Genomic DNA, 27236 nt, shown 5'->3' on the forward strand with positions numbered 1-27236 from the left:
GAGCCAATAATCCACATAGACCAACAGCAGTACCAAGCTTTAGATGATATGTACCAAATGAGCAAACAAAAACAAACCACATCCCACCACCATCACAAAAGCTTCTATACTTTAGTAATTAATTTCAAACACAACTCTGGCTACAATAGGATATTTAAAAAGATACCTTTCCTTTCTCAAAGAATTAAAAACAAAACTGCCATATGATACAGCAGTCCCACTACTGGGTATATATCCAAAAGAAATGAAATCAGTACGTTGAACAGTTATCTGTATTCCCATGTTCATTGCAGCATTGTTCACAATAGCTACATATGAAATCAACCTAAGTGTCCATCAACAGATAAATTAATTTAAAAATGTGGTGTGTGTGTGTGTGTGTGTGTGTGTATATATATATATATATATATATATATATATATATATATACACACACAAACAGTAGAATGCTATTCAGCCTTTTTAGGAAATCCTTTCATTTGCAACAACATGGATGAAACTCAAGAATATTATGTTAAGTGAAATAAGCCAAGCACAGAAAGACTAATGCTGCATGATCTCACTTACATGTGCAATCTGAGTAAGTCAAACCCTTAGAAGCAGAGAGTAGAATGATGGTTATCAGGGGCTGGGTTTGGGGGTGGGAGAAGGGAGACATTGGTCAAAGGATACAAAATTTTAGACAGGAGAAATAAGTTCTAGTGATCTACTATTCAACATGGTGACTCCAGTTAAGAACAATGTACATATTACATACTTGAAAATCACTAAGAGAGTAAATTTTTTAATGTTCTTGCCACAAAAAATAAATATACTGTATAAGGTGATAGGTATGATAATTAGCTCAATTTAGCCATTCCATAATATAAACAAATTTCAAAACATCATGTAAACCATAAACATATAAAATTTGTCAATTAAAAATATAAATGAGAAAAAAAACTTTCCTTCCTAAAATGTGTGTGCATATATATACACATACATATATTATATTGTATATATGTATACAGTATTACATATATAACATATATACAAGATATGTAACATATATATACACACACATACACTAGGATCACAACACAAAATCAATTTCCTGCTGAGTCTCACCCAGAAAGTTTACAAACACAGTATTAAAATATGAGTGGGACTTGAAGTAGCACAGAGAAGAGGAGAAGCTAAGGGAAATCTTACCCCATTAAGGACGAATAAATTCCTATAAAATGTAACTCCTTCACTGACCACTGTATTCACCCCACCCCAACTACCGACCACTGTAAGCAACCCCAACATGCAGAAATAAATATTTCAAGTATATATATTTTTAAGTGATTGGTATTCCAAGGTATTACTCACTTTTCAAATTGGTCATATGAAGGCTCAACAAGGCAAGTGACTCTCATTTAATATGTGTTCATTTGATAGTCACTCAATTTTTTTAAAAACACCAAGAATACAAAATATCCAGGGTTTCTGCTGTTTGCTTATATTGTGTAACAAAACTAAGGTTAAATATGACCCTTGCAACTGTCCTGGCATCCTTCAGTCAGAAACTATAATGAGTATGATGAGCCCATAGTAAATTTCACTGTAGTTCCACTTTGAAGAAACAAGGTTTAAACAAGGATTTTATTCCATCAAATACTTTTTCCTAAGTTCTTGGATGGAAATAACTTAAAATCCGTTCAGAAAAAAAATGCCCATTCAAAAGTCTATAGCAAATTTTAAGAAGTCAAATAACTCTGAAGCAATTTCAGCTCAGTGGTCACTTTAAATTAAGACCATTTCTGTTCCTCTCTCTGTGTCCTCAGTATCTTCTGTCTTTCTTGGTCTGAAATACAGAGAGAAACCAAAAATTCAGTACACAATTTGAAACTAAAAGCAACAAACTCATTTATTAACATATAATAGGTCATTTGGAAATAAAATTCATTTTTTAAAAAGAGAATACTGATTTTTGGAATGTGAAGTCAATCATTATACCTTTATCCCATCAGAAATAGATTTTTAAGGCTATAACCCCCAAACTATTTGGATTAGAATTAAGATATCTGAAGAGCCCACAGGAAATTAACCCAATCATCATAAAGATCCCATTTTGATAAAAGGGGAACCATATCAAATCAGACTTTACGTGTGGAAGGTCCCTGAAGAGCATCTACAGAAGGCAGGCTAGACAATAATAGGATTAGGACCAGCATGTAGGCCCTGCCTCTTGATCCAGAACTTGTTTCCACTGCACCCTTGACCTTGAGAGGGTGATGGAATAGACCTAATTCCTCCCAAACCAGTCATTTATAGCTTTTCCTTACCAACATCCAGCTACGTCACAGGAGAACAAGAAAAAACAAAACAACAGGGAAACTTGGTCCATTACTTTGAAATGGGATCTGAATGATAGTTTTTTTTTTTTTCTGTTTATACAGAAAATGAAGTTATCATTATCACCTCACTAAAATGTAAGGTCTGTGAGAACGAGAACCACATCTAACTTATTCACGGTTCTCTTGTGAGCACTTATGTGGTGGCATATTTCTGGGTGCTTTTTATTTGTTTTTGTTTTTACTGCTTACTATTCAAACATTCTATTTTGAGGTAACTCCCTGCAGTGTTCAGTACAGGTGGAATGCAGTGCCCCCTTCTCAGTTCCTGGTGGCTAGGATTCTTGTATATGCTGTAGGAGAGATCACACCCTAATTGCCTCTTGTAGAAGTGACACAAAAACAGAGGGTAGTATGAAAGTTACTCTTAGCTGCAGCAGCAGCAGCAGGAACAACTGGGTCAGCAGAGGCTTCCTAACCAGTCTATTGCAGGGCAAGATCTTGGCTCTGTTCCTGTTCCCAGTCTCCCTTGGAACTAGGAATTGGTTTCTGCTTGACTCTCCTGACTTCCTATCACATCTGTGAATTATTTGGTTTCTTCCTCAGACATCCTTTTCTACTTGTTCATCTAAGGCAGCTTCTGTTGCTTGCAACCAAAAATTCTATTAGGCACGTAGTAGGCACTCACGTAACTCTTAAATGAAAAAAAAAAAGTAATGAATCGATTGACTATTATCATAATTTTTGTAGAACACTTTACAATTTCCAAGCACTCTCTCATATCCTAATTACTGCACCTGGTTACTGTCTCATTTATCTTCCAGTTACGTTATAATATTTAACAAGGACAAATCCTTCTTGATGCAAGAATCAAGTTAAAGACAATTTTTAAAATCTAAATCAAGCTTAGACATGGCTTTTCCAAAATATGCTATGTGATTTCATGGTGTTACTTATCACTATGAATGGTATCATTTAAGTAAAAAAGAAGCCCTAAAAAATAAAATTTAGAATACAAGCTGGGGAGTAAGAACTGGAAGTACAGGGCATGAAATAAAGTTTAAGACTTTTTGAAGGAGGCTTTGTGCAGTGGCTCACACCTGTAATCCCAGCACTTTGGGAGGCCGAGGTGAGTGGATCACCTGAGGTCAGGAGTTCAAGACCAGCCTGGCCAAGATGGTGAAACCCTCATATCTGCTAAAAATACAAAAATTAGCCAGGCATAGAGGCTCACACATGTAGTCCCAGCTACTTGGGAGGCTGAGGTACGGGAGGCGTAGGTTGCAGTGAGCCAAGATTACACCACTGCACTCCAGCCTGGGCAACAGAGCAAGACTGTCTCAAAAAAAAAAAAAAAAAATTGAAGGACATTTGAAATGCAAATAATTGCACAGAAGAAATCTAGAAATGGTAACTGAAACTTCAGATATGAGCTGGCATTCATCAGATCCAGCAGCATCGAAGAGGCCTAGAAGGGAGCACTGAAACTTCAGATAGGAAGTTTACTATTCACCAGGTACAATTGGGGAACAAATGGCTCCGTGTATTGGTCTAGAAATGGTAACCAAAACTTCAAATATGACTTGGCATTTGCCAGATGCAACAGAATCAAAGAAGTCTAGAAATGAGCACTGAAACTTCAGATAGGAGCTGGCATTCACCAGGAGCAGTGGGAGTAGAAATGGCTCAGTGTTGAGGTCTAGAAATGGTAACTGAAACTTCAAATATGAGCTGGCATTCACCAGATGCAGTAGCATCAAAGAGGTCTAGAAGTGAGCACTGAAACTTCGAATAGAAAGTTCACCATTCACCAGGTACAGCGGGAGTAGAAATGGTTCAGTGTAGAGGTCTAGAAATGAGCACTGAAACTTCAGATAGGAGCTGACTTTAACCAGGTAAAGTTGAGGCCAAAGTGGTTCAGACGCTAAAGGAGCAACAACTACAAACGCAAAAACTATGTCCCTTCACAATACAAAGAATATTTGCTTTAATCATAAGGCTCTAACCAAGGGGGGGCTGTGAATTCTTAAAAATGTCTCCACCCACCCCACCTCTACTTTACTAGAAATTGAAGTCAACCATAACCCACATCTTCCTCCAAGAATAAAAAGGGCAATTTTATAATTACAAATGATATTTCAAAACCTGATGTTTCAGAATTCCATTAATAATTCCACTACCTTGTTATCAAATTATGTTGATAAGGTAAAGAATTTGACAGTGCATCGTATTTGGTCTCTGTGAACACGAAGCCCCCAAAACAGGTTTCCCCCGTCTTGAGAGTTGGAAAACCGTTACAAAATCCATTAGTCTATGTCAGTAAGGGATAGAGAAAAGGTCATTTTGCGTGCACTGACCTATCCTCAGCCCCATGGATTATGCAGCAGGAGATGGAGTGCCGAGGTTCCTTTTTTACTCTCTATATCTGATCTCCAGAGAGTCAGTGCTCAACTCTTTCCAGGATAAAGTCTGAAGAACACATTCACCAACAAAAGAAGACAGTAAATACTTAAGAGACAGTTCAGAGAGAGAAAATATGAAATACTGGGGATAAAGAGCTTAAATCTTTCATGTTTTCACACAACACACTCTATATGTTTCCTGCATAATTTATGACTTTCTAAAAACATAGTATTAAAAACAATTTCAAATTGTAATGAAAAGTCATTTGGCTTTAAAACCACCCATGAAGAGAACATAAAATGTATATGGTATACCAAAAGACTAGGCTGCGGCTTCCAGTGCTTTTCTGATGTAGATCATAATAATTTAAAAAGGCTTTTGTCAGGCTGTCTGAATACATCAAACACTTCCTCATTGCTGTGTCAACTGTGAGGCTCTAACTGTAGTGGCTTCTTCTCTAGCACGTATTCTCCACGCAACTGTGCCAAATCGTTCTGAGGACACCCAGATTCTCCTCCTTCCCAAAACAGACATTCCTGACTGGGTCCTGGGGCAGGGAGAGGGGCGTCGGCCCCCCACTGCCCACGGGGCTCTCGGGGCACCAGGACTTGTTGCTCCGCGGGGAACTCGCGCGGTTCCACCGGCTCGGCACGCCTTGACTACAAAGAGGGCGGCGTGTGCCGTGAGCCCGGCCCCGGGCCGAGTCGTCCGTGCGGCAGCTGAGAGCTCCGGCCCGCGCGGCCCCGCCGGCAGCTGACCTTCGCCCGGCCCGGCCATGAGCCCCGCGGCGGCCTCCCTAGGCCTTCCTAGGCCGGGCGCTAGTTCAGCGAGGACCGGAAGCGCCCACCGCCCGCCCTTCCGCCTCCAGGCCGCGGGCGCCAGGCCAGGGGCGGGCTGGGAGCCGCCCTCTTCCCCGCAGGCCCGGAGAGGGCGTCTCTCCCGCCCCCACTTCGACCTCAGTTCCCCCGGCGCTTCCGCCGCCCTGTGGGTGGGAGAGCAGGCCCGAGTCGGGAACCCGGCCCGCGGCCCCTCGAGCACCAGCCACGTCCGGCCCTCCGGGCCTAGCGCGGAGAGAGGCCCTGAGGCTTGGCGGCCGGGGCCGGGAGAGGTCGCGGGGCCGAGGACACTCGAGGGCCCGGACTGCCTCCCCTCCCATCCCCGCCCCTCGCCTCGGCCCTGGAATCAATAGTGGCCGCTGACTTTTCACGACAATTGCAGCTGTCTAATTCATCAGCGAATAATTAAATCAAAGGCCGCCGGGCCTGCCTGGAGTGGGCGTCCCTCTCAGATCCTGTCAAATTGGGGGTCCAGTGGGCAGCGCGGAGAGCGGACAGGCCTCGCCCTGAGCAGAGGCTGGGGGAGCCGCCTGGACCCGGCGCCATTCCGGGCGTGGGGGAAAGCAAGCCCCCGTGAGTGGGGAGCGAAAGGGAGGATGAGGCACAGGCGAGGGCCCCGCCGAGGCCGAGCTCCCAGCTCAGCAGGGCCCTCCTGGCCGGGGCGTGGTCCGGGTGCGCGGCGTGGGGCCGTGGCCGCGGGGCCCGCAGACACCCGCTTCGCGCAGACTTCGCGAAAGGCGCGGAACTCCACCCTCGGAAGGCGCTTTGCCTTTGAGGAAGATGGAGAGGAGCCGGCAGAAGCGCCTAGAAACCGCATTGATTTAGACATCAATCCTGGCCGGCTCCCTCCGCCTCCGGAGCCGCGGGGCCGCGCCGGCCAGTCCCCGAGAAGCGGGCCTAGGGGCCGCCGGGCTCAGCCGAGCCGGCGAAGGGAGCCGCCACCCCGCGCCCGCGGCCTCGACGCCGTAGCCACCACGCCAACAACGATTCCTCGAGGCCAACAGGTTTCTCGCAGCCCTCGGAGTCGGCAGCGCCGCCCGCGTCGCTCTCCCAGCCCTGCCGGCGGGACGCGCTCGGCGCTCGTGCTCCCTCGAGGCCGCAGAGCCCACTGAGCCCGGCCCGGGCGCTGGTTCGCGTGGGCCACGGGGAGCAGGTCCCTCTCCTACCACGGCCCCCGCGGCTGCGAAACGGCCACCTGCGACCCTGGAGTCCGCCGGAGTCGCTTTCTCTTCCACGTTTGCAGGCAAAACAACATTCGTAATAGTGACATCGAGGCACTTATCCAAAACTAAAATGATCCTAAAATAATCTGAATGCACTGTGTTACTTTTGATCGTGTTACCCCAAAAGATCAGCTCAGATACATTTGGTTCTTTGACTTCTTTGGGAGATGATACTCGAGGAATCTGGTAAAATAGATGATTTTAAAAAACGATCTGATTCACATATTTATTTCAACCCCTCGGTTGGTTTTGTTAGTTTTCAAATAGAAATACTGCCTTTTGAAATCAGAGATAATATTTCTCAAGTTTGAAATATAGCCAAGTCTTTTTTTAATACTCCGTATGAAATTTTTTTTCCATGGTAGCTAGACAATTGAAATTATACACAAAGATGTTTTAACTCTCGGATTTTCATTGGGAGGGGACGTAATAGTTTTTGTACTAATGCCTAAACAATATTGAATCTTCAATCAAATATTATTTCCAGAGTTTTAAGAGAGTAATAAATAAAAGCAACACCCGTGCTTAGTGTCTTAGGGCAACTTGAAAACAGCTCCACTTTCAGGGAGTTAAATTTGTCCTTTTTACAATCAACTGCAACTTTTGCCTTCCTTTGGAAAGAACAACAAAAAGATTTCACGCACAACTTGACCAGAACAAAGGGACATCACGCCAGTTTTTCTTTTGTGGGGTGACAACTGAAGGAGAGGGAAAGTTTATTTTAAGCATACTTGAGTTGTACTTTTGGAACCCTCCTTTAAAGAGAAAACGTGACGGCAGATCTCACAACTTAAAAATCGAAGCTGCGGGGTTTTGGGGGAGAAGAGACAAATAGCCGGAACAAAACTGAAAGTCGGTGAGGAGAAATGCTGTCTTCGTTCTCAGACTAAGTTGTCTATTTAAAATGCAACTTTCTTCTAGAGCAAAATCTCCGTTCCCCTAAGAGCTGTGCACCCCCGACCTCTTCCGCAAAAAGAAGCCCTTGGATATTTGCAGGTTCGAATCCTCAAGCTTCCCTCCTTTGAATTACGTTTTCCCAAAGGGGAGAATTCTTTCTCCCATCAGCTTCTGCAGCCCTAGCAGCCGAAAAGACGGGTGGATAGGGCGTTGTAGAAAGGGTGTGCAGTGGGCCCCGAATTCGGAGGAAGAAAAGTCCCTGGCAGAGACCGCAGTCCCAGCACTCAGTTCCGGGGACCGGCCGGGATCAGAGGCCCGGCCACCCACTTCCACCCAAACTCTCACGGGAGGGGGCTGTGGGAACCCAAAGAGGGCAGGGAGCCGGAGTCGCAAAGAAATGTACGCGCGCGCGCGTGCGCGTGTGTGTGTGTGTGTGTGTGTGTGTGTGTGTGTGTGTGTGTGTGTGTCGGAGAAGTAAGCGGTTCCTGAAGACACAGAAACTTCAACAGTCCCCTATCTATATGGATAGAGGAGGGCGATCAAGGTCGGCAGCCCTGGTTTTCTTTAAAACTAGACCGGTGGACGGGCTAGCAGCTTAGCTAGGCAGAGCTGGGATTTTGCTTTCCGCTGCAGACTGACATTCCCCAGAGCAGGTGTCAAAGCTCTTTGGGGTGGGATCTCCTCGCCTTTCCCATCCCTCAAGCCTGCCCACTCCGGGCTTCTGGACTAGTGAGGAAATTGTAGAGTTTGCTTCCCGCAGCCCCATTCCCCACCTGACAAGCAAGGCGCTGGGCTTGGGACTCGGAGAGAACCTTCCCCCAGCGGATAGGGCTCCTGAAGCTTCTTTTTCCTTTTCCTAAGAGGCCGGATGAGGGTTAGAACAAGCCTAACAACCCCGTATCTCTCCCTACCCCCGCATCCTCTGCCAGCTCTGCTAACCTGGCGTTTTGAATTTTAACAAGATTAACGGAGAAGAAGGAGACGAAAAAGGGCGCGTTTGGCCTCACCACCCAGAAAACTTCAAACAAACAAACAAAAACTTTCCAAGATCCAACTGCAAATCTGGAAGGTGACAGTGAATTGTGACGGTGAATTGTGACTTGTGACGGTGAATTTCTGATCTGAGAGGCCGAAAAGACTTAGTGAGGCCGGGCTTCAGTTTTACGTAGTTTCTTTCTCCCTAGGCTCAACCAGCCCGAGCTTTCAGACAGAAGAAAATTGAAGCTAATGAAGATCTCAAACACTGCCGCAATTCCGAGGGCCCCTTTTCCGCCACAGGCACCCACCGTCCGTATGTACGTGTAATCACAGAGACTTGCCGTGTCTTCATCACCAGGGGCTCCAAAGAAAGGGAAGAAAATGCTCTGTCGTGAAAAGGAACCTTGTGTTGTCACTACTATTATTTCCGTATAGCGACCTAAGAGTTTCCTTGTCCTCTTAAAATTCCCCCACAATATTGAAACAGCATTTGTTTTCCCATTCTTACAAACGCTTGAGGCCTTTCTGGAAAACCATTACCATTCAATGGCTAGAAAATTGCTCTCCTTCCTTTAAAAAAAAAAAAAAAAAAAAAGGCAGGCGCAGCAGCAGCTACAACAGACAAAAAAAAAAAACTTTCTCCCGCATAATCCTCGCTCTCAGAATGACAAAGAAATGATATTGACTTACCCCCGAACGAAAGAGGTGTTTGATAAGGGGGGGACTTTTTTTTTTGAAGATTTCTGTTGGGGAACTGCACAGACAGCTGCAATTCATGGGCGACGCTGATTGCCAGAAACGCTATGGATTGGCATGGGGTCTGCAGCTCACAGATCCCTGATCAATACCCCTACACTCACACGCCAGATGGTTTGGGGAAGGACAAAAATAAAATATTCCAAATCTACCCACCATTATGTTTTTGTGTGTGTGTGTGTGTGTGTTGCTCTGATAAACCTAGCTGTAGCACAAATGTGTTCTACCCTAACACAAAACAGGATGAGATTTTGAGCATTGGGGTAGAAAGGAGCAGTCCTACTCTACCCTAGATTTGGGTCGTGGTTACTGTTGTATAGTAAAAACAAAGCCATTGGGCCCCTTATGCAGATTGGGTTTACTTGTGGTCTGTTTATCTTTTTCTGTGAATAATTTATAAAGTCTCTCTTTTAATTGAATGTTCACCTCTGTGTGTGTTTCTCTATATTTAAAAACAACTTTAATGTATAAAACACATATGAACACCTTGATAGTAAATATTTTTAGTCTTTTACTCAAGTTCTGAGTTTTATTCTTTTACAGTGCAATAGCCTATAATAGCCTTGTTGTCGAAGCTGCATTTTATTTTCATGCTTCTTTTGACCCATTTAAGTTTCTGATCTTGAAGAAAATTGGACCTGTGAATGTGGTATGCTAAGTGAATATTCAAGTCCTGATATGCTTGGTACAACTGTTTGTCCAGATTCTAATAGCCGTGAACTAGCACTTACCGCACCACATTTCTATACAGCATGTTTGTAAATTAAATGCTGGTGGGGAGTGAGGGAAAAGAGGAGTGTAACTTCAAATTAAAATAAAAAAATTCCAAGTTGCAGAACTTCTGAAGGTTAAAGTATGGATGCTAAACAAGGAGCAGTTAGAAAGCAACTTTCTCTTATATTTTCTTAAAGAACTATAAAGAAAGAAACACCAAAAATATTTCAAAGCATACTTGAAAATCGTATTAGTATTGATATTCCAAAAATTGCTTTGAAGTAGAAAATATTGTTCTTTTTTAGAAAGAAAGAGAAAAGGGCATCCAAACCTAATTCAATAAAAATTACAGTGCTCACTAAACAAGCACATCCATTTTCCTTTTAAATGGATTTTGGGTTGAAACATAAAACCTCAAACCACCATTAGAAAAACAACGTGAAAAATCTGCTTTAATCTAGCCCAATGAAATTATACACAAAGAAACCAATACGATTTCATGATTTCCCTGAGATCGCCAATATTGATCGAGGGAAGGCGGAGGGATGGTGGGAGAGAGGGAGGAGGGAGTGAGGAAGGAGGGAGAAAGGAAGGAAGCAAGGCAGCGAGAAAAAGCAACTCACCTTTCTGCTCCCAGGCTCGTGGAAATATAATTCCCAAGAGCAGATTTATCTCAGTGTCCTGGCAAATGAGTTTATCATTTTAAAAAATTATTTAAATGGCAATTTATATGCCTAGGTTTCTGTATGAAGGAAGTGTCAGCTTAGGGTAGCTGGCTGCTCGTTGAGCCTGAAGTCTGCGTAGCAGTGGAGGCTACCTTAGCACTGGGCATATCAGACCCACTACTTCCTAGTTCTGCTTCTCTCCTGCTGTGTTTCAGTCCCTGTGCACTCGTGGACCAAGAGCAGGTTGCACTCTTGTGAACTTCTGTTCAACTCAGTGTTATTTTTCAAACATTAACTGATTAAAATCATCCCAAGTGTCCAGCTGCCATAGATAAGGTAGGAAGTGCAAAGAGAGACAGTAGGATAGAGACAGTGGGGTGAGGAGTAGAGGCAAAACAGAGAAACCAAAACCTGAGTTATTTTACCTGTCTCCTGTTGTGACACTAAAGATGTGAGCAACCTCTTTGCCAGAAAAGTCTGTCTGGCAAACCGGGGGATCTGTCGCTTTCTTACTCAGGCTTTGATAACACAGAGAAGATGCTATTTGAAAGAATAATTGGCAGGGTATTGGCTAGAGCTCAATAAAGTTGATCTATGAATAACATCACTGTACATTCATGTGACAGGGTGGGGGTGGGGGTGTTCCTCTGAAGCTGGGAGAGGAGGGCAGCAGAAAAGGTCATTGAGAGACTAAGAACTGTTTTTCAAATGAATTAAACCTTCCTTTAATTCACCAAGAAGGGACATACAGTATTCTGGGCTGTGCCCTTGTTTTCTTATCAAGTTTTCTCTAACAGCTGGAAGTGGTTGAAGGGGGCTGTCTTAAGGAGACCCCCTGCTCTTCTTTTGACAGCTGATCAAAAGAAAATAGGTCACGCTTCTCAAACTTATGTCCACCCTGTTCTTAATTACTGTCTCTTTAAACAAAGGCAACATCTGCGCAACCTCAGCTAGCTTGAATCTTCGGAGGCAAACAGAGCGCAACCTGCTTTGGAAGAATCTGTTACTTTTAAGGCTTTATGCTGGGGGTTGGCCTCTATGGCTGTCTTCAACCACTACTCCACCCCCACTCGGGCTACAGAAATCTCCAACTCCTCTGTTCCCCAGTTCCACTCCCACCTCCAGACCTGGGGTTGCCAAACAACGGAAATTCTAGGAAGACCTAGGTGCACTTTTTAAAGCCTCGGCTTACGGAGCGTTTGCGGGCCGGCCAGGGCGCTAGTCTTTTCAGAAACAAGGTTTGAATAAGGAGATGTCAGCCTGGGCTCGTTGCCCTCTGCCCACCGCGGTTCCTCTCCCGGGATTCGAGAGAAGCGTGTGTGTGTGTGTGTGTGTGTGTGTGTGTGTGTGTGTGTGTGGCGTGTGTTAGGAGTAAGATCCGCGGGTGTGCTTACTGTCTGCCCCCGAGAGAAGCGTGTGTGTGTGTGTGTGTGTGTGTGTATGTGTGTGTGTGTGTAGCGTGTGTTAGGAGTAAGATAGATCCGCGGGTGTGCTTACTGTCTGCCCCCAGGAGAAGTTTGCTCACTAGGAACACCAGCGACCTTCCTCACCCCCACCCCACCGATTCTACACTCTCCTCCTTCTTCCAAGTCGCTGATGAAGAAGCACTTGGTCACCTTGAAACGCCAGCTCGCGGAATTCTAGTTTTGTTTTGCAATCTATCAGGGACCTTCGGAAGCCTCATAACTGAGATGTATGTGCTCGCCGGGGTAATTAAATGATGTTATTGTGTTAACTTTGCATGCATTTCAGCGGCCCACGCCACCCGTGGGCCGCCGACCGGCCGCAGCTAGCTGGCGGTGAGGGCGCTACGGTAGCTCTGGCCGCAAAGATTATGCACGCCTCTGCCTCGGGAATTTACCGTGTATTAGAATATATTAGCTAGCGCCTGCATTTTAAAAGGCTAAAACTACTGGCTCCCAGCTAGGGACTCTCGGGAAGTGGCTTGCTAGCCACGAGTGTTTGTCTACACCGGCACACAGCGGAGTCTTTTGCTCCCGGCTTACTCGCCTCCAGGAAAGCGTTGGCGTGAGGCGCAGGCGATTGAAGCAATGCCCCTTCCCCTGGATCGCAGCTGCCCAGGGGGGCACACAGCGCGGCTTCTTTCACCGCATCTCGCTCGCTAACTCGCTCGCACTCCAGCCTCCCTCTCCCCAGCGCCCCCCCTTCCCCTCCCTCCCTCTCCTTGACGTTTGATTCCAGTAGCAAAGGAGGAAAAAAGGCACCGAGCCGTCAGCCAAACGTGAAACGTGCGGCCCCGCCCCCTCCACAGCCATTGGCAGCTGCCCATAGAAGGCCCGCCCCCCGGGGCAGCCGTGGCCTGGGAGTGGCTGCGCGTGGCGCCCGTCGGGCGCGGCCCCGCCCCAGGTCCGGGAGGGTAGGTTGGCTGCCCCGGCGAGCGGCAGAGCCCTTCTGGACAGCTCCCGCTCACCCAAACAGAAGACGTCGGCGCCGGAGCGGGCTTGGACATGGCGAGGCAGCGCGCCGGCCCGAGCGGCGGGGCCAGGTGATCCCTCCCTCCCTCCCCGTCCCCTCCCCTCTCTCACACGCACGCCCTGTCCGCCCCCACCCCGCCCCCACCCCGGGCGAGCCCGCCCGCAGCCCGGGGCGCACACCCGCACGCGCGCTCCCCTCCACGCACCCCCGCACTCCCGCGCCTGCCCCCGCTCCCGCGGCCGAGCCCCGCCACGCGCGTTTGCCCGTCCGCCGGCCGCCCCCGCCGCCCCTGCCGCCCCCGGGCCCCGATGGACTGAATGAAGGCTGCCTACACCGCCTATCGATGCCTCACCAAAGACCTAGAAGGCTGCGCCATGAACCCGGAGCTGACAATGGAAAGTCTGGGCACTTTGCACGGGCCGGCCGGCGGCGGCAGTGCCGGGGGCGGCGGCGGGGGCGGCGGGGGCGGCGGCGGGGGCCCGGGCCATGAGCAGGAGCTGCTGGCCAGCCCCAGCCCCCACCACGCGGGCCGCGGCGCCGCTGGCTCGCTGCGGGGCCCTCCGCCGCCGCCAACGGCGCACCAGGAGCTGGGCACGGCGGCAGCGGCGGCGGCGGCGGCGTCGCGCTCGGCCATGGTCACCAGCATGGCCTCGATCCTGGACGGCGGCGACTACCGGCCGGAGCTCTCCATCCCGCTGCACCACGCCATGAGCATGTCCTGCGACTCGTCCCCGCCTGGCATGGGCATGAGCAACACCTACACCACGCTGACGCCGCTCCAGCCGCTGCCACCTATCTCCACCGTGTCTGACAAGTTCCACCACCCGCACCCGCACCACCACCCGCACCACCACCACCATCACCACCACCAGCGCCTGTCCGGCAACGTCAGCGGCAGCTTCACCCTCATGCGCGACGAGCGCGGGCTGCCGGCCATGAACAACCTCTACAGCCCCTACAAGGAGATGCCCGGCATGAGCCAGAGCCTGTCCCCGCTGGCCGCGACGCCGCTGGGCAACGGGTTAGGCGGCCTCCACAACGCGCAGCAGAGTCTACCCAACTACGGTCCGCCGGGCCACGACAAAATGCTCAGTCCCAACTTCGACGCGCACCACACTGCCATGCTGACCCGCGGTGAGCAACACCTGTCCCGCGGCCTGGGAACCCCGCCTGCGGCCATGATGTCGCACCTCAACGGCCTACACCACCCGGGCCACACTCAGTCCCACGGGCCGGTGCTGGCGCCCAGTCGCGAGCGGCCACCCTCGTCTTCATCGGGCTCGCAGGTGGCTACGTCGGGCCAGCTGGAGGAGATCAACACCAAAGAGGTGGCCCAGCGCATCACCGCGGAGCTGAAGCGCTACAGCATCCCGCAGGCGATCTTCGCGCAGAGGGTGCTGTGCCGGTCTCAGGGGACTCTCTCCGACCTGCTCCGGAATCCAAAACCGTGGAGTAAACTCAAATCTGGCAGGGAGACCTTCCGCAGGATGTGGAAGTGGCTGCAGGAGCCCGAGTTCCAGCGCATGTCCGCCTTACGCCTGGCAGGTAAGGCCGGGGCTAGCCAGGGGCCAGGCTGCGGGGGAGAGGGCTTCCGGTGCTTGTGGCCCAGGGCTGCGCGCCGAGTCACTTCTCATGATTCTTTCCTTCTCTTTCTCACACACTTCCTCTTTCTTCTCCTTTTAATTTCTTCTTCCATTTCCTCTTTCTCTTCTGCTCTTCCCCTACTTTCCCTTCTCCTTTTTTTTTCCTTCCTTATTCTCTTCTTGTCCCTAAACTTTCATTGACCGATACCCACCCCCCCCCCATTTCATTCGCCCTCCTCTCAATGTGCCAACCTTTGCTCTCTTTCCCATCTTCCCATGTACGGGGAGGCGGGATGGGGGTGTGCGGTTTCCTCTAGGAGCCCTGTCTTTCCAAGACTCACGGAAACCGGGACCTGCCCTTATTCAAATCCCTGTGCTCTTCAAGTCTTTTTTAGGCAACACATTTCGATTTTCCGGCTGCCTACTCTCCCTGTGCAGAGGCAGTTGAGAGGCTTTGCTTTGCAGAGGGAAAAGAGCACTCTACTCTCCCACCCACCATATAGACAAACTTATTTGGTCATTGGCCGAAGGCACAGCCTTGCCCGCGCGGGAAACCGGTGGCCGGGATACAACAGCGCTCCCGGAGCCCGACTCTGGTCTTGGCGTTGGCGTAGGGACTTTCTGACATGGCTTGACGGGCTCGGGCCCGCTCCAGTGTCGCTACCTACGGCGAGGGGCGGGGTGTAAGGTTGAGACGGTCCTATTCACCGCTTTGGGTGGACAGTGGAGAAAAGACTGAGGTGGAAAGCGCTTTGCCTTGCTCACGCGCCGCCCTTGCCCCGCAGCGTTTGCGGGGATTTGGCAGAATTTGCCGGGGCTCTGGGAGATCCTGGGCACTTGAGGAAAGAGGTACTGAGAAATTAAAAATTCAGATTAGTTAATGCATCCTGGGCGCGGGCGGCAGGATCCACCTTTGCATTAAGCGGGCGCTGATTGTGCGCAAACGGCGGCCAAGGGGAGGGCTGGCTGCCCGCGGGAGGGGACCGGTAGAGGCGCGGGTTACATTGTTCTGGAGCCGGCTCGGCTCTTTGTGCCTCCTCTAGCGGCGGAGCCGCGAGGTACAGCCCTCTATTGTTCTAGGAGCTCAGAAACCTCCTATGTGGGCGGCGAGTGAGAGAGCTAGAGGGAGAGATGCAGTAGGTACTGCGACTGGCATGCAGTTGCGCGCTTTTGTGCGCACGGACCCCGCGCGGTGTGCGTGGTGACTGCGCTGCCCCTAGGAGCCAGCTACAGACCCAGAGGAGAAAAATGTCCAGGCCCCCCACTGGGAAGGACACACTATACCCTACCACGTGCCGGGGTGAGCTGCTTCTCGTGAACCGGGTGGAGGGGGGTATCTTTCAGGATCGGCGGGCGATCTAGGGGAACCATTCGTGGTGGTGATTGTTTGCATAGCGTGGATCTTGTGATGCGCGTGGTTCCGAGCTGGCTACGCACAGCTCGCTTCCGGAGCTGCGAGCTCAGGTTTCCACCCCTGATACCCCGGGCTTTCCTCGCACTGCTGAGCCTGGCTTGTGGGGTGCACTCGACTGACGTCCGACAGGACTGGGGAATGTGACTGGCAGCAGGTTCACCCCGGCTTGGGGAGGGGGGCGTTTCCTCTCTGACAGCATTTTCCTTTGCCGGCTCCTGGTGGATTCCGATTCCCAGTCCGTAATCACCCCTCAGTGTTAATCTAAGAAGGTAAATAAAACCAGCTTTTCCTGAAAAGAACCTCCCCCAAATCAGTAGACTCCAGATACTTTGAGTGCATTTAGAAATCTATGAAATCGTTCTTCTTTAGTTTATTCTTCATCCTCTCCTACAGTTTTCTCTGATTTGCTGTTGGTTCGGGGCAAGAGAAAGCGAGTGGAGAGTAATAATAATAACAGTGAGAAATAAACTGGAGGCTTACTGTTAGTTCTTAACATTGTAGTAACCCTTTGTCACAGATCCTCCCCAAATGTCCTAGGCCCTCTCCGCTGGGTTTTAGCACCCGCCAGCCTCTTGGGCACCGGGAACCAGAAGGAACTTGGCAGCTGGTCTTAGGGGTACAGTTAAAGGCAGGATGACAGCTATTCTACTCCTGCTCATCTCAGAGCGCTGCCGCCCCCTCATGCCGGTCGCGCAAAGAACACAGCTTTTTTAAAACACTGCCTTATGCCCATATACATCTGAAAGTGATGTGCAAAGTAATGCTTTGCCTATTAGCGAGTTTCAGCTTTTACAATGACGCCAAGCATTGCTGAGATGAGAACATGTGGCATCCCCGGGGGTCTTCAGCCCACCCACGCCCAGAGTGCAAGTCCCCAGGGGCAGATCCGGGAGAGCACTGCCCACGCCGCTAGATTTTCTGCAGAGGAGAGCTGAGGCCGCCTTCGTGGGAGACACAATGCCTCCTCCAGAGAGTAGGAAAGGCCTGCTGAGGACCCCCGCTTTGCTCGAGCATTCAAATGTGTGTCTGTTTTATTACCTTGGGTTGAAAAGGGACAAGAGCTTTAGCCTTTTTATCTGGCCATTTTATCAGCAACTACAAGTGTGTTGAGTGGTTATTATTACATAGGAGGCTTTTCAGTTTGAGGTCAGTAGATCAGTCTCTTCAGACACTGACGCAGAAGCTGAGACTGGTAAGTAGGTATTATGTGCTCGGAGCGCTAGGGGACAGGAGCAAATGGAGAAGAAAAGCGGAGGCTTTCTCCGCCCGGAGTATCGATTGGAATCCCCTGCCGGGACGCCTGGGGGGGGCCCTCACCGTAGGCCCCCGGAGGTTTAACAAGCCCAGCAGCTCCGCAGGCGGCTCTGCTGGACTCCCAAATTTGTGCTGTTCCAACCCCCCCACCCCCCACCACCTCTTTCTTTTTCTCTCTCTCTTCCTCTCTCTTCCTCCCTCTCTCCTTCATAGATTATAGGTTCCCTTTCTCTTTCATTTTGGCCCCGCCCCCGGTCCTGCCAAAGAGCCAAGCAGTCTGGGGTTTAGGGGGTTGAGAATGAAGAGGTCTGATTTGGCCAGCGCCGGCAAAGCTCACCCTTAGGCGAGGTACTGCCCGTCGCAACAGAGGCGGGTCCTTCCTTCCCAACCTGCCTGTGTAGTCACAGCCAAGGGTGACACTTGAAAGGGAAAGGGAGAAAACTTCGGAGAAACTCAGATTGCCCCAACGTTAGATTTCAGACGAATTGACTCCAAATGCACGGATTCATTCGGAAAGGGCGGCTAGGCGGCAAGTGGTTGCTACCCTGCCCGGTCGGACCTCCGCAGATGTTCCCCAAGACCAGCCCTCGCAGGGCGGTTTTTATCAACCTGACAAGAGGCGACCAGGACAAATTCCCGCAGGTTCGAGCGCACACTCTCCGGCGTTGGGCCCCAGAGACCCCTAAACCAAGCACAAACACAAGCAAGAAGGGAATGAGAGAACCCAGGCTAGAACTTGAACAGGGGTCCCATAGAGGAAAAACGAGGCCTCCGTGGCAGGCGTGGTTTCTTCCAATGCCCAAAAATCGAATGGAGCGCCGAGCTGGATTCCCTGCGGAGGTTTCTGCCTCTAGTGAGCTGGGATCCCCCAGCGGCCTGCCCCCCCCCCCACACCCCCCAATAGAGGTCCGTACTCCGACACTCGGCCCACTCCTGGCAGCAAGCCTCTAGCGGCTAGTCTGAAGCCAGTTCTGTTCAGGCGGCTGAGGGCCCTTAGCCAACCCACCATGATGTCGCCTGGGCCACCTGAAGCCCGCAGTGGGGGGACACAGCCCTGGCAGTGTGCAGCGGCTCTTGCTAGGGGCACCACGTGCGTACTTGTCTCCCGCTGCGCCGGGGACGTTCCTGGATGACACAGACCGAAGAAAGCGGAACCCCTTTGCACAGTCTCTCGCCACCTCCCAACCTCCCACCTCCTCTCTAGCTGCTCGGTCTCCGGGTTCAGCCCACGTCTCCTGGCGGTTTAGTTAGAGATCCGAGCTGGAGAGGCTGAACACCACCCGCGCCAGTACAGAACAGACGATATGTTCGCTTGCTGGCTGCCTGGATGAATAATTGAAAAGTTCGCCTCAGTCTCTGCTTCATCAAGTCCCGGGTGCCGGGAGAACACCTTCCCAACACGCAGCAGGCTGGGTGGGAGCGGCAGAGGAGGCGGGACCGGAGGGAGGAGAGTGAACCTGAGCAGGAGTTGCAGCCCAGGCAGCCAGGCGCCCTCGTCGCGAGAGGCTGGGCATTTATTTTTATTCCAGGCTTTCCACTGTGTGGTTATGTCACTTTCTCAAACAAATGTGTATATGGAGGGAGATCGATGCTGATAATGTTTAGAAGATTAAAAGAGCATTAATGCTGGCAACAATAACGTAAACGTGTGGACCCAGATTTCATTGATCTGGAACTTGATCCGGTGGGCTTCCAGTAAGCCGAACGGCACGCTCTTCCCAGAAGAGCGCTCGCCAGCGACCCGGCCCCGCGAGCTTTCCAGCCGTGCTGCTTTGCCAGCTCCTCGCACGTTCTCGCGTCTGACCGCAGCTCCTCCCCTGCGTGCCCCCAGCCACTTCCCTGAGGTTTTCTCCTCTCGAGGGGCTCCCCGCCCTCTCCTCCTATTCCTGCAGGCACACACCGCTACTTGCACTTTCTGTGGTCCCTCTGGGTGGCTTGGTCCGCTTAGCCAATTCGCAGACCGGTGCCTAGCTCTCCAGTGCTTGGCTATTGCCATTGAACCCTCGTGACTAAGCCCAAGTTTGAAAATGACGTGGCTAAAGCTGCCTGCTAACGGCGGAGCTTAATTAGCTGCAGATCCCCTCCCATCCTCATCGGTTCTCGTACTAAAAAGTCTCACGCGCAGACTTTTTATGCAGATGAATTTGTTGGACAGTTAAACGTGGTCCTAGCAACAAAATCCTGAGCTTCATCCCTCCGAATAGCAGGCTCTGCGCTGGGCTAGTGGAGTCTACCAGGGAGAAGAATCTTGTGTCCTACCTTGGCTGGGACAGGAAAAAAGGGAAGCAGAGTGGGGAACTCCTGCTCCACCCCTTTCCACCCCCTGGACCTCCTCAGCAGAGGCCTGGGTCACGGGCCCATCGCGGGTAAAAGAAAGAACTCTAAAGCTCTTCCTTCTGCTTGTGGGGGATACCACCACACCCTGCCAACCACTTCCCTGGCCAAATGGTGGCTTGTTTTTCCAGAAGGACCACTAAGGTGAATTTTATGGAAAAAAATAAAAGGAGCAGGGATTGAAGTGGGGGTGGGATGAGAACTAATTGTTCTGTTTTTTGTTTTTTGTGTTTTTTTTTGAAATTATTAATCCCTCCTATCGTGGAAGGCTGAGCTTTTCCAAGAGGGTCTCTCAATCTGTAGGGAAAGCAGTGTTTTCCTTCCTTCTCCAAGAACAGTAATTAATAAGAGGAAGGAAAGGAGCGATGGGAAAGCAAATCGTGCATTGTTCTGCCTTGAGTGGAGGCACAGAGTAGGCTGGTATTTCCTCCTCATCTGCCCACCAGTGTTTTTCCTTAAAGAAGGGAGCTTTGGAATGCCACCTTGGTTCCTAGTCAGAAAGTGCCCTACTGGCCCCTTTCAAACTACAGTAAGATAGTTGGGTAATCAGAGGTGTAAAGTGAGGTGAGTAGGTGGTTTCCCTTTGGTATAGCAGACAACTGGCTCCCTCCCCACAGTCCTCCTAGGCTCTGGGAGGGATGAGTGGGCCTTGAGAGAGTAGAATCATAGACTCTCTCCCACTCCCATCTTAGAATTCCAAGATTGGGCAGGATTCCTGGTGAATGGCAAAGGATAAACTAATTACCCAGATTCTCTGTGTCTCCACAAAGCACCAGAAGCTGCTTCACTCTCCTCTTGAGCCGGGTCTACCCTGAGGCAACAGCACCCTGGTCCAGTTTTACCATCCCAAGTGCCAGACTTCAGCCCTGTGTGAAGAAGAGCCAGCCTCTCCTACTGTCTTCAAACCAAGGCTTCATTTTAGGGTTACCCCTTGATGTGGGAGACAGCCTCCCCACTAGGTTTTCTGGCATTTAGACACCCTCCCCACCAGGTTTTCTGGCCTTTAGACACCCTCTTCTTTTAAAGGAAGACCAGAGGAACAGGACTGAAGAACCCTCAGGAAGAAAGTCCTGGGCTCCACACTCTACGGCTAGTGGCTGCAGTTAGCAGAAACTGTCTTCATAAAAGTGAAGGGTGGAGGGGGATCCCTGGAGGAAGGAAAACCTCAAGGGAGAAGCAGAGAGATTTAGTTTCTGGGCTCTTGCCAAAGGAAGGGAAATTAGGAGGGAATAAATAGAAATAATTGCCTGGATAAAGGGCCCTGGGGAGGAGGGTGAAGTTGGAGGCACCCTGAGCCTTAAACTTCATCTAGACTCCCTGTGCTGACTTGCGACCCTTTTAGGAACTTTTGTTTTTCCTGACTTAGGAAAAGTTACTTCCTCCAGGGAGTTAACTATTTTTGGAGGGAAGAGTCTATGATGAAGAAGCCCTTGGGTGATTTATGCTGTCAGGTACAGAGCTTGATCAGATTAACTCACCCTGTGGGGCCTTGTCATCCCATCTTATCACCCAAGCTTTTTCCCTAACCAACCTCAGCGCCTTTGGGGGAAAGGCTTTTTGATTTCCCAGTCTCATTCAAGGTAATAACTGAAAATGTGCACAGGTTTTTGTAGGGGCAGGTGGGGAAGAGGCAGGGAAGTGGATTGGGTGACCCAGGCGCATCTAATGCCTGACGCGGTGCAGATGGGCAAGACTTGGAGGCAGGCTGTGGACTGTGCAGATAGAGATAGCCTTACTTCGGGAGAAGGATTCCTAGAAGCTATGGACATTTATTATGAAAAACTGTCCCACACAAATTGTCCCAGAGGGCAGGGAGGCTCTGCATTCCACTTGGCGCCTCTTTCACCATTTGAGGATCCATTTCTCTTCTGTGGAAAGCAGACTTTGTTTGGGTTGGAAGCACACCTCCAACATAATTTAATCAGCATTGGACTTTGGCTCTTGTAATCAAATATACATATACTTTCTCCTTCAGGAAGAAAAATAATTTCTCTGTAACTGGTATTGACTTGAAGTCGTGTAATCTCTGGAAAGCATCACATTTTTAAAGGAAAAGGTAAAATTAAGGGGAAAAGAACCCACAGTGTTAGTGGTTTGCCTTGTTATTACTAAGAAGAGCCAGTTACCACTTAAGAAAGGGCAGAAGAAGCATTCCTAGAGCACAAATACTAGTGCTGCTCCAATTGTAGATATTTCATTTACAGTTTTCTCTGTGCAGCTAGCCTCGTAGATCACTATGGACAGGAAAGTAGGTTGACTGACTTACCAAATTCTAGAATGTGGGCTTTATTGCTTATGTTGCATTGACATCCTTGAAGGGACCTGTTTGATGGCTCATTTTTCTGCCCTATTTGGAGAGGCCAAAGGCAGCAGCAACTCTTTCAGTTCCAGCATGATCTGGATGGGTAGCAAGCCCCTCCTTTTAAAGGTGATTGGCAGCCATTGCCAGCTTGCTCCACACTACACCCCAGGGCCCCTGGGCAGGAAGCTCTGCCCTAGCGTGTCCCCTTGGAGCAAACTTGGAGTCCCCACCCCCCAGGGTGAGGTTCTGGGCTTTGCCCAAGTTGAGTCTGTTAGGGAATCTGTTGTAAACACAGATCCATTGATTTGCATTTGTCAGAGAGTAAAGTTAAACCAGTGAAAAGAAAAGCCCTTACCCTTTTATGCAGGGCCAGGGAAACCTTTCATATTGATCCTATTGATCCAACCTTTCCCTTTAAGGAAACCACATAGTTAAAGACCCTCGTTCAATAGATTTACCCTTCGTGCTTGTGATATTCCTTTAAGTGTTCTCATCTAGGATAGCTGGGCATTAAGCTCACACTCCAAACCAAACAGAAATGAAAAGGCAGGGGTGGGAAGAGAGGGGGGTAAAGAGGCAGAATTGTGGGAAGTGAAATTAAATCAAACTGAAATGTATAATGACCCAGTTGGGGATGTTTTCTCATTCTTCTAAAATGACATGCAGGGATAAAGACAAAATAGAAGCATTTGGTATCTTTTTTTTTCTTTTTTTTTTTTTGACCAAAGAAAGTCTGTTTATATTCCTAGAGTAAAAATGTCTCAGGAACATCATTTTCTACATAAAATTATTTCCAAACCACTAGTTTGCTTCATTTAAGCTAGTTCACTTAAAAGCAGTGATGTTTCCACAATTATTTTGGTTCATTTGTAGCAAATCAGAAAAAGAATTGTCCCCAGAAATGCAGTATTTTGGACTGTGTATATGAGCATAAACACCAAAGTCACTTAAAAAGAGAGAGGGTTTGGAGTTTTGTGTTCTGCTGAAAGTGGGAAGCAGGGGGTAGAACTTTGGTTGTAGAGCAGAGTGGATGGGATAGGAATTGCCAGGTATTGCTCAGTATCCCTCATACTCGCAGATTTGAAAATGAAAGTCTCCTTCGCCTCCAGAACCATCAGCACAATCCATTTCATTTCTTCCCTGACCCTTTTTTTGCTCTCTAAATAACATCCATTTCTGATTTTTTTTTCAACGTGGTACATGAGCTATCCTAATTGGCTATCTCTTGGGTTGTTTTTGGACATTCATGTTTGTTTTATGTGATTGAAAAATATTAATGATTCCGTAGGTGAGCTAATGTATTTATCTGCTGAGCAAGTTCAAAGGGCAGAGTTCAGCTATGGTTCAGGTTAATTGAACAGGAAGCAGTGAGCTCTCCAGGGTGTGTTGAACAAGGGATCAGTCCCTTAAAACATCACACTCAGCAAACACACAATTTCACTGTCTTCATCCTAGAGTCTGATGTGAGAGGCTCAGATCAACTTGGATCACTTGTTTAAAAAACCAAAGCAAAGCGTAGTAACTGCAGCAAAACCCTGGAGTCCCCCTCGGGGAAGAAGAGTTTTCTTATTGGCTAATTGCTTTATTGGTAGCACTGACCTGCAGAGCAGCTGCAGGAGCCTGGATGAAGGCTTAGGCCTCAGAATAATGTGCTCCATTAGGACAGGGCAAAGCATTTTTTGTTTACTCAATTGGAGCTCCCTGCAAAGTGCCATTAACCCTGGCCCAACTGCTTGTGTGCTGCAAAAGCCAAAGGTCACGCCAGTCAGTCTGTAGGCTCAGCAGCTCTGCCCTGGAAGGAAGGGTGGGGACGCATCCTGCTGGCACTGCCCTCCCAGGGGCTTGAGCCAGCCCTCTGGGCCCTTTCCAGGGTTTTGACTAAAGCAAGCAGTTGCACAACTTGTTTACATTTCCCGACTGCTGTATCATGTTTTGATGATTAAACAGTTTTGATCTGAGCACCATCAATCACACATACACACAAAATGCCCCCACTGCCCCTCTATTTTCTATTTATGTTCCCTTCATTACTATGCATTACAGTAAACAGAATTGTGCAAATGGTGCTTTTAGCAGGACTATAGTTCGGATAAGTGCTTGGATCAGGCGGAAGACAGATTTCCAAACTTGGCTGGGGGGCTGTTTGGCAGAAGGAAGGTTTGAATTGGAGTGGGAGCATAGTCAAGGCTTCCACTGCCGGCAGGTGAACTAGAGTGCCACCTGCCGGGAGTCTTCTAACTGCACTAAGCCCTGCACCTCCCACAAGGTCCAAGCCCCTTCCTTCACTTTGTTCCTAGTATCTGTGTCCCCATTCCCCACCCTCCAGATCACCACCCATACAAACGTTATCTTCCTAGGAATAGCTTAAAGCGCTTTTTTTCTGGTCCTTTGAAATGCTAACCTCTGCCTCTTCTAATTCATTGCCAAGAAATCAACAGTTCTGCTGTCATATGTGAGGTGATTTGCCCATCCTGCACATTGAGGCAATAGTCTCCTGCTTAGTTAGACTGTATTTGGGGGAGGAGAAGCAAAGAAATCAAAAAATAGCTGTGGGAGGGAAAAGGAATGGTTATGTGTGGAAGAAAAATGGCTCAGTTGATTGTGCCAGTGAGGGCTGTGCCAACTGTAAGGTGCTCTGCAAAGGTAAAATATTGTACAAAGGAGAGAGGATGGGAGAGAATTAGCATCTACAGGGAGGACATGGAGAAAGAAATATGCCAAATCAGCAAACTCCACAAGGGCTTTGTGAAATCCCCTGGAAGAGATAAAGTGAACCAGCCGTTTTGCAATTGCAAAGAAGTGAGCCAGTGAGCTAAACTTGGAGCTAGCCTGTGGAGCTGGCTGCAGCTCTGTTGAGGGAGCAGCTGTTTCCAGACTTGCTTCACATGGACCCCTGCCTGGAGTCCCTGGTAGCAGAGCGCCTGTGGGTGGGTTGCTGCCTCCGGGCTCGGCACGAGCTTCAGCACCACGAACAGCGCCATGGAGGACCGCTGTCTGAGCGAGTCTCCACCTCAGCCTACACAAGGGAGATGGACCCTCTTCCGAGGTTAAATCCAGGAAAGAGGTTGACCAGTGACCCCAGCTCTGTGGGACTCAGCGCCCCAGTGCAGGGCCTCATATTTTCCTCTGGAGCCCTGTGGCTTTTCGGTTCTCTGTGTGAAATCAGCGATAATACTGTAAAGGGAAGAGGAGGCGGTGTCTGGGTAAGAAGACAAAAGATGCTGAAAGACTCTTTCCTTCTGAAGAGGAAGCGCATTACCTCCGCTGTGGGGCGGGGGGTTGAACTATTTTTCTCCATGTTGCTGCCTTCTGCAGGCATGATTGCCACACTTAACAGGATATTTTAGATTTAGGATTTCCTTTCAAGCAGTACTGTCTGCCTGCCCCACGCTCCACCCCCAGGTATACACAAATGTATGCTTTGTTTCCCCAGTTGCATGCTCCTGATTTTGGAAAGCATGACTTTCATTACATTAAACACTATTCTCATATTATATCAGCAGTAATGTCACAGGGAGAGCCAAACTGTGGAGCATCACCACCTTCAATAAATCTAGAAACTGGACTTGATTTCTTGAGAGCCTAGTGATGAGGCACTTTTTAAGAAAAACCTTGCCACTGTTCTGCCCCTGACACCCTACAAAGGGCCAGAGATGTTGATTGACTTCCTCCAAGCAGCCATATGGCACCGGCCAGGGTGAGAGCTGACAGTAGGCACTGACTCCTGACTCTGGCCTTTTTCAATCAGTTGCTCTGCTTTATTTCTGTTTTTATTCCAGAGAAAAAAGGCAGATGGGTCCTTTTGGTTGATGATTGAGCATAACTCATATTTCTTTGGGTTTTGAGTAAAATGGCCTTGACTTCCCAAAGCTAATTCAAATATAAAATTTTTGCTTTATTTCAAAGAACTTTAGTTCAGACCTAATTTATTGCTAAAGTGGTTCTCAGGGAGGAGGAGCATTGGAACAGAGAAGTATGTCTCCTTTAAAAGTCAAGGGTATGATAAGTGAGATTGTTTTTCCCTGTGTCAATTTAAGATCCAAGTGGCTCTTGTGTAAAAGGAGGGAAAATCCAGGCTAAAACAAAACAAACCTGGTAGAACATTCAAATTTGATGTTGAAAAAAAAATTCTGTGTGTCCAGATACCCCAAATTTTGTTCTAAAAATGAGCAGGAACAGGTCTAAAAATGGATGTTAAACACACGTGGTAAGCAGTTACTAAAGAAGCTTCTTACAGCTGTGGTCTTTGAATTTGCGGACATACCCTTCTCAGGAGTTGTTGGGTGATACTCTCAAAACCTTTTCCAGTAAAACACGGATTTGGCAACAGTAAGTGTAGCCTTTTTGGCCTACTTTATATGCATCACTGCATCTTATTAAAATGAGGCATTAAATTCTATAAGGACTTGTATTGAATGCATTTCCTTTGTAGTGAACCCAGTATGCTCTTAAAAAGATATTTTGACAGAACTGTCACATAAACGAGACCTTTTCTGTTATCTGTTTTGACTCCAAATACTGAAAAATATGTGGAGTAAGATAAATTGATGGTCTTCTGAGTTAGTGCCATAGATGCCCAAATCTAAAAGATGTAGAGGAAAAATTCTTCTGGAATGCAGTTGCCTCCTAATGTATACTAGAGTTCATTTCAGTTCATGTTCAGGGGACAAGATTGAATTCTTTATTCACTTTGAATAACTAACCCTTTTTGTCCTTTCTTTCATTCTTCTGAAGAGGAAGAGATGGACTTCCTGTTGAAGACCAAATCCTTCTCAGGATCCCATTCTTCCCATACATATAAATGTCCCTGCCTTTGTGAAGTATTCTCTGTCCTCCTAAATTGGGATTTCCTCCCTCCCTTTGCATTTAGAACATAGATAGGTATCATGTGCTGACTTGTCAGTGTCAGCCCATTAGACTAAGATCCAGAAGAGGAGGTTGGATACAGCATACAGAAGGCAGCCAATAAATATCTGTGAATAAGTTAACAAATATGTTTCTTTTATATGACACTATTTCTACCCATTGTATTTCCCTAAATTATTGTAGACAGCATCTGAAAAAGAATCATCAGCCCCTGCACATCATTTAGGAGAAGAATTTCACAATGTCAAGTTCTCATC

The 27236-nt window shown here is 48.6% G+C and overlaps 1 protein-coding gene across 3 annotated transcripts in view; it reads left to right on the forward strand.

Annotated features, from left to right (window-relative positions):
• Positions 1–13193: 13193 nt before the first annotated feature.
• ONECUT2 (one cut homeobox 2) overlaps positions 13194–27236 on the forward strand; it is a 54689-nt gene continuing 40646 nt past the window's right edge. For 2 of the 3 annotated variants that reach the window (XR_004273564.1, XR_004273563.1), the window contains exon 1: positions 13516–14771. Coding sequence is in view for 1 of the 3 variants with exons in the window: in XM_032293575.1 (XP_032149466.1) it covers positions 13544–14771 (1228 nt within the window). In the remaining 2 variants the exon portion in view is untranslated. Of the gene's footprint in view, positions 14772–27236 lie in introns of all 3 variants that reach the window. The other variant, XM_032293575.1, reaches the window with a different exon arrangement.

This window comes from Sapajus apella, unplaced genomic scaffold, assembly GCF_009761245.1.
Source record: "Sapajus apella isolate SASKATOON/1434 unplaced genomic scaffold, GSC_monkey_1.0 scaffold30, whole genome shotgun sequence".
Taxonomy (NCBI): Eukaryota; Metazoa; Chordata; class Mammalia; order Primates; family Cebidae; genus Sapajus; species Sapajus apella.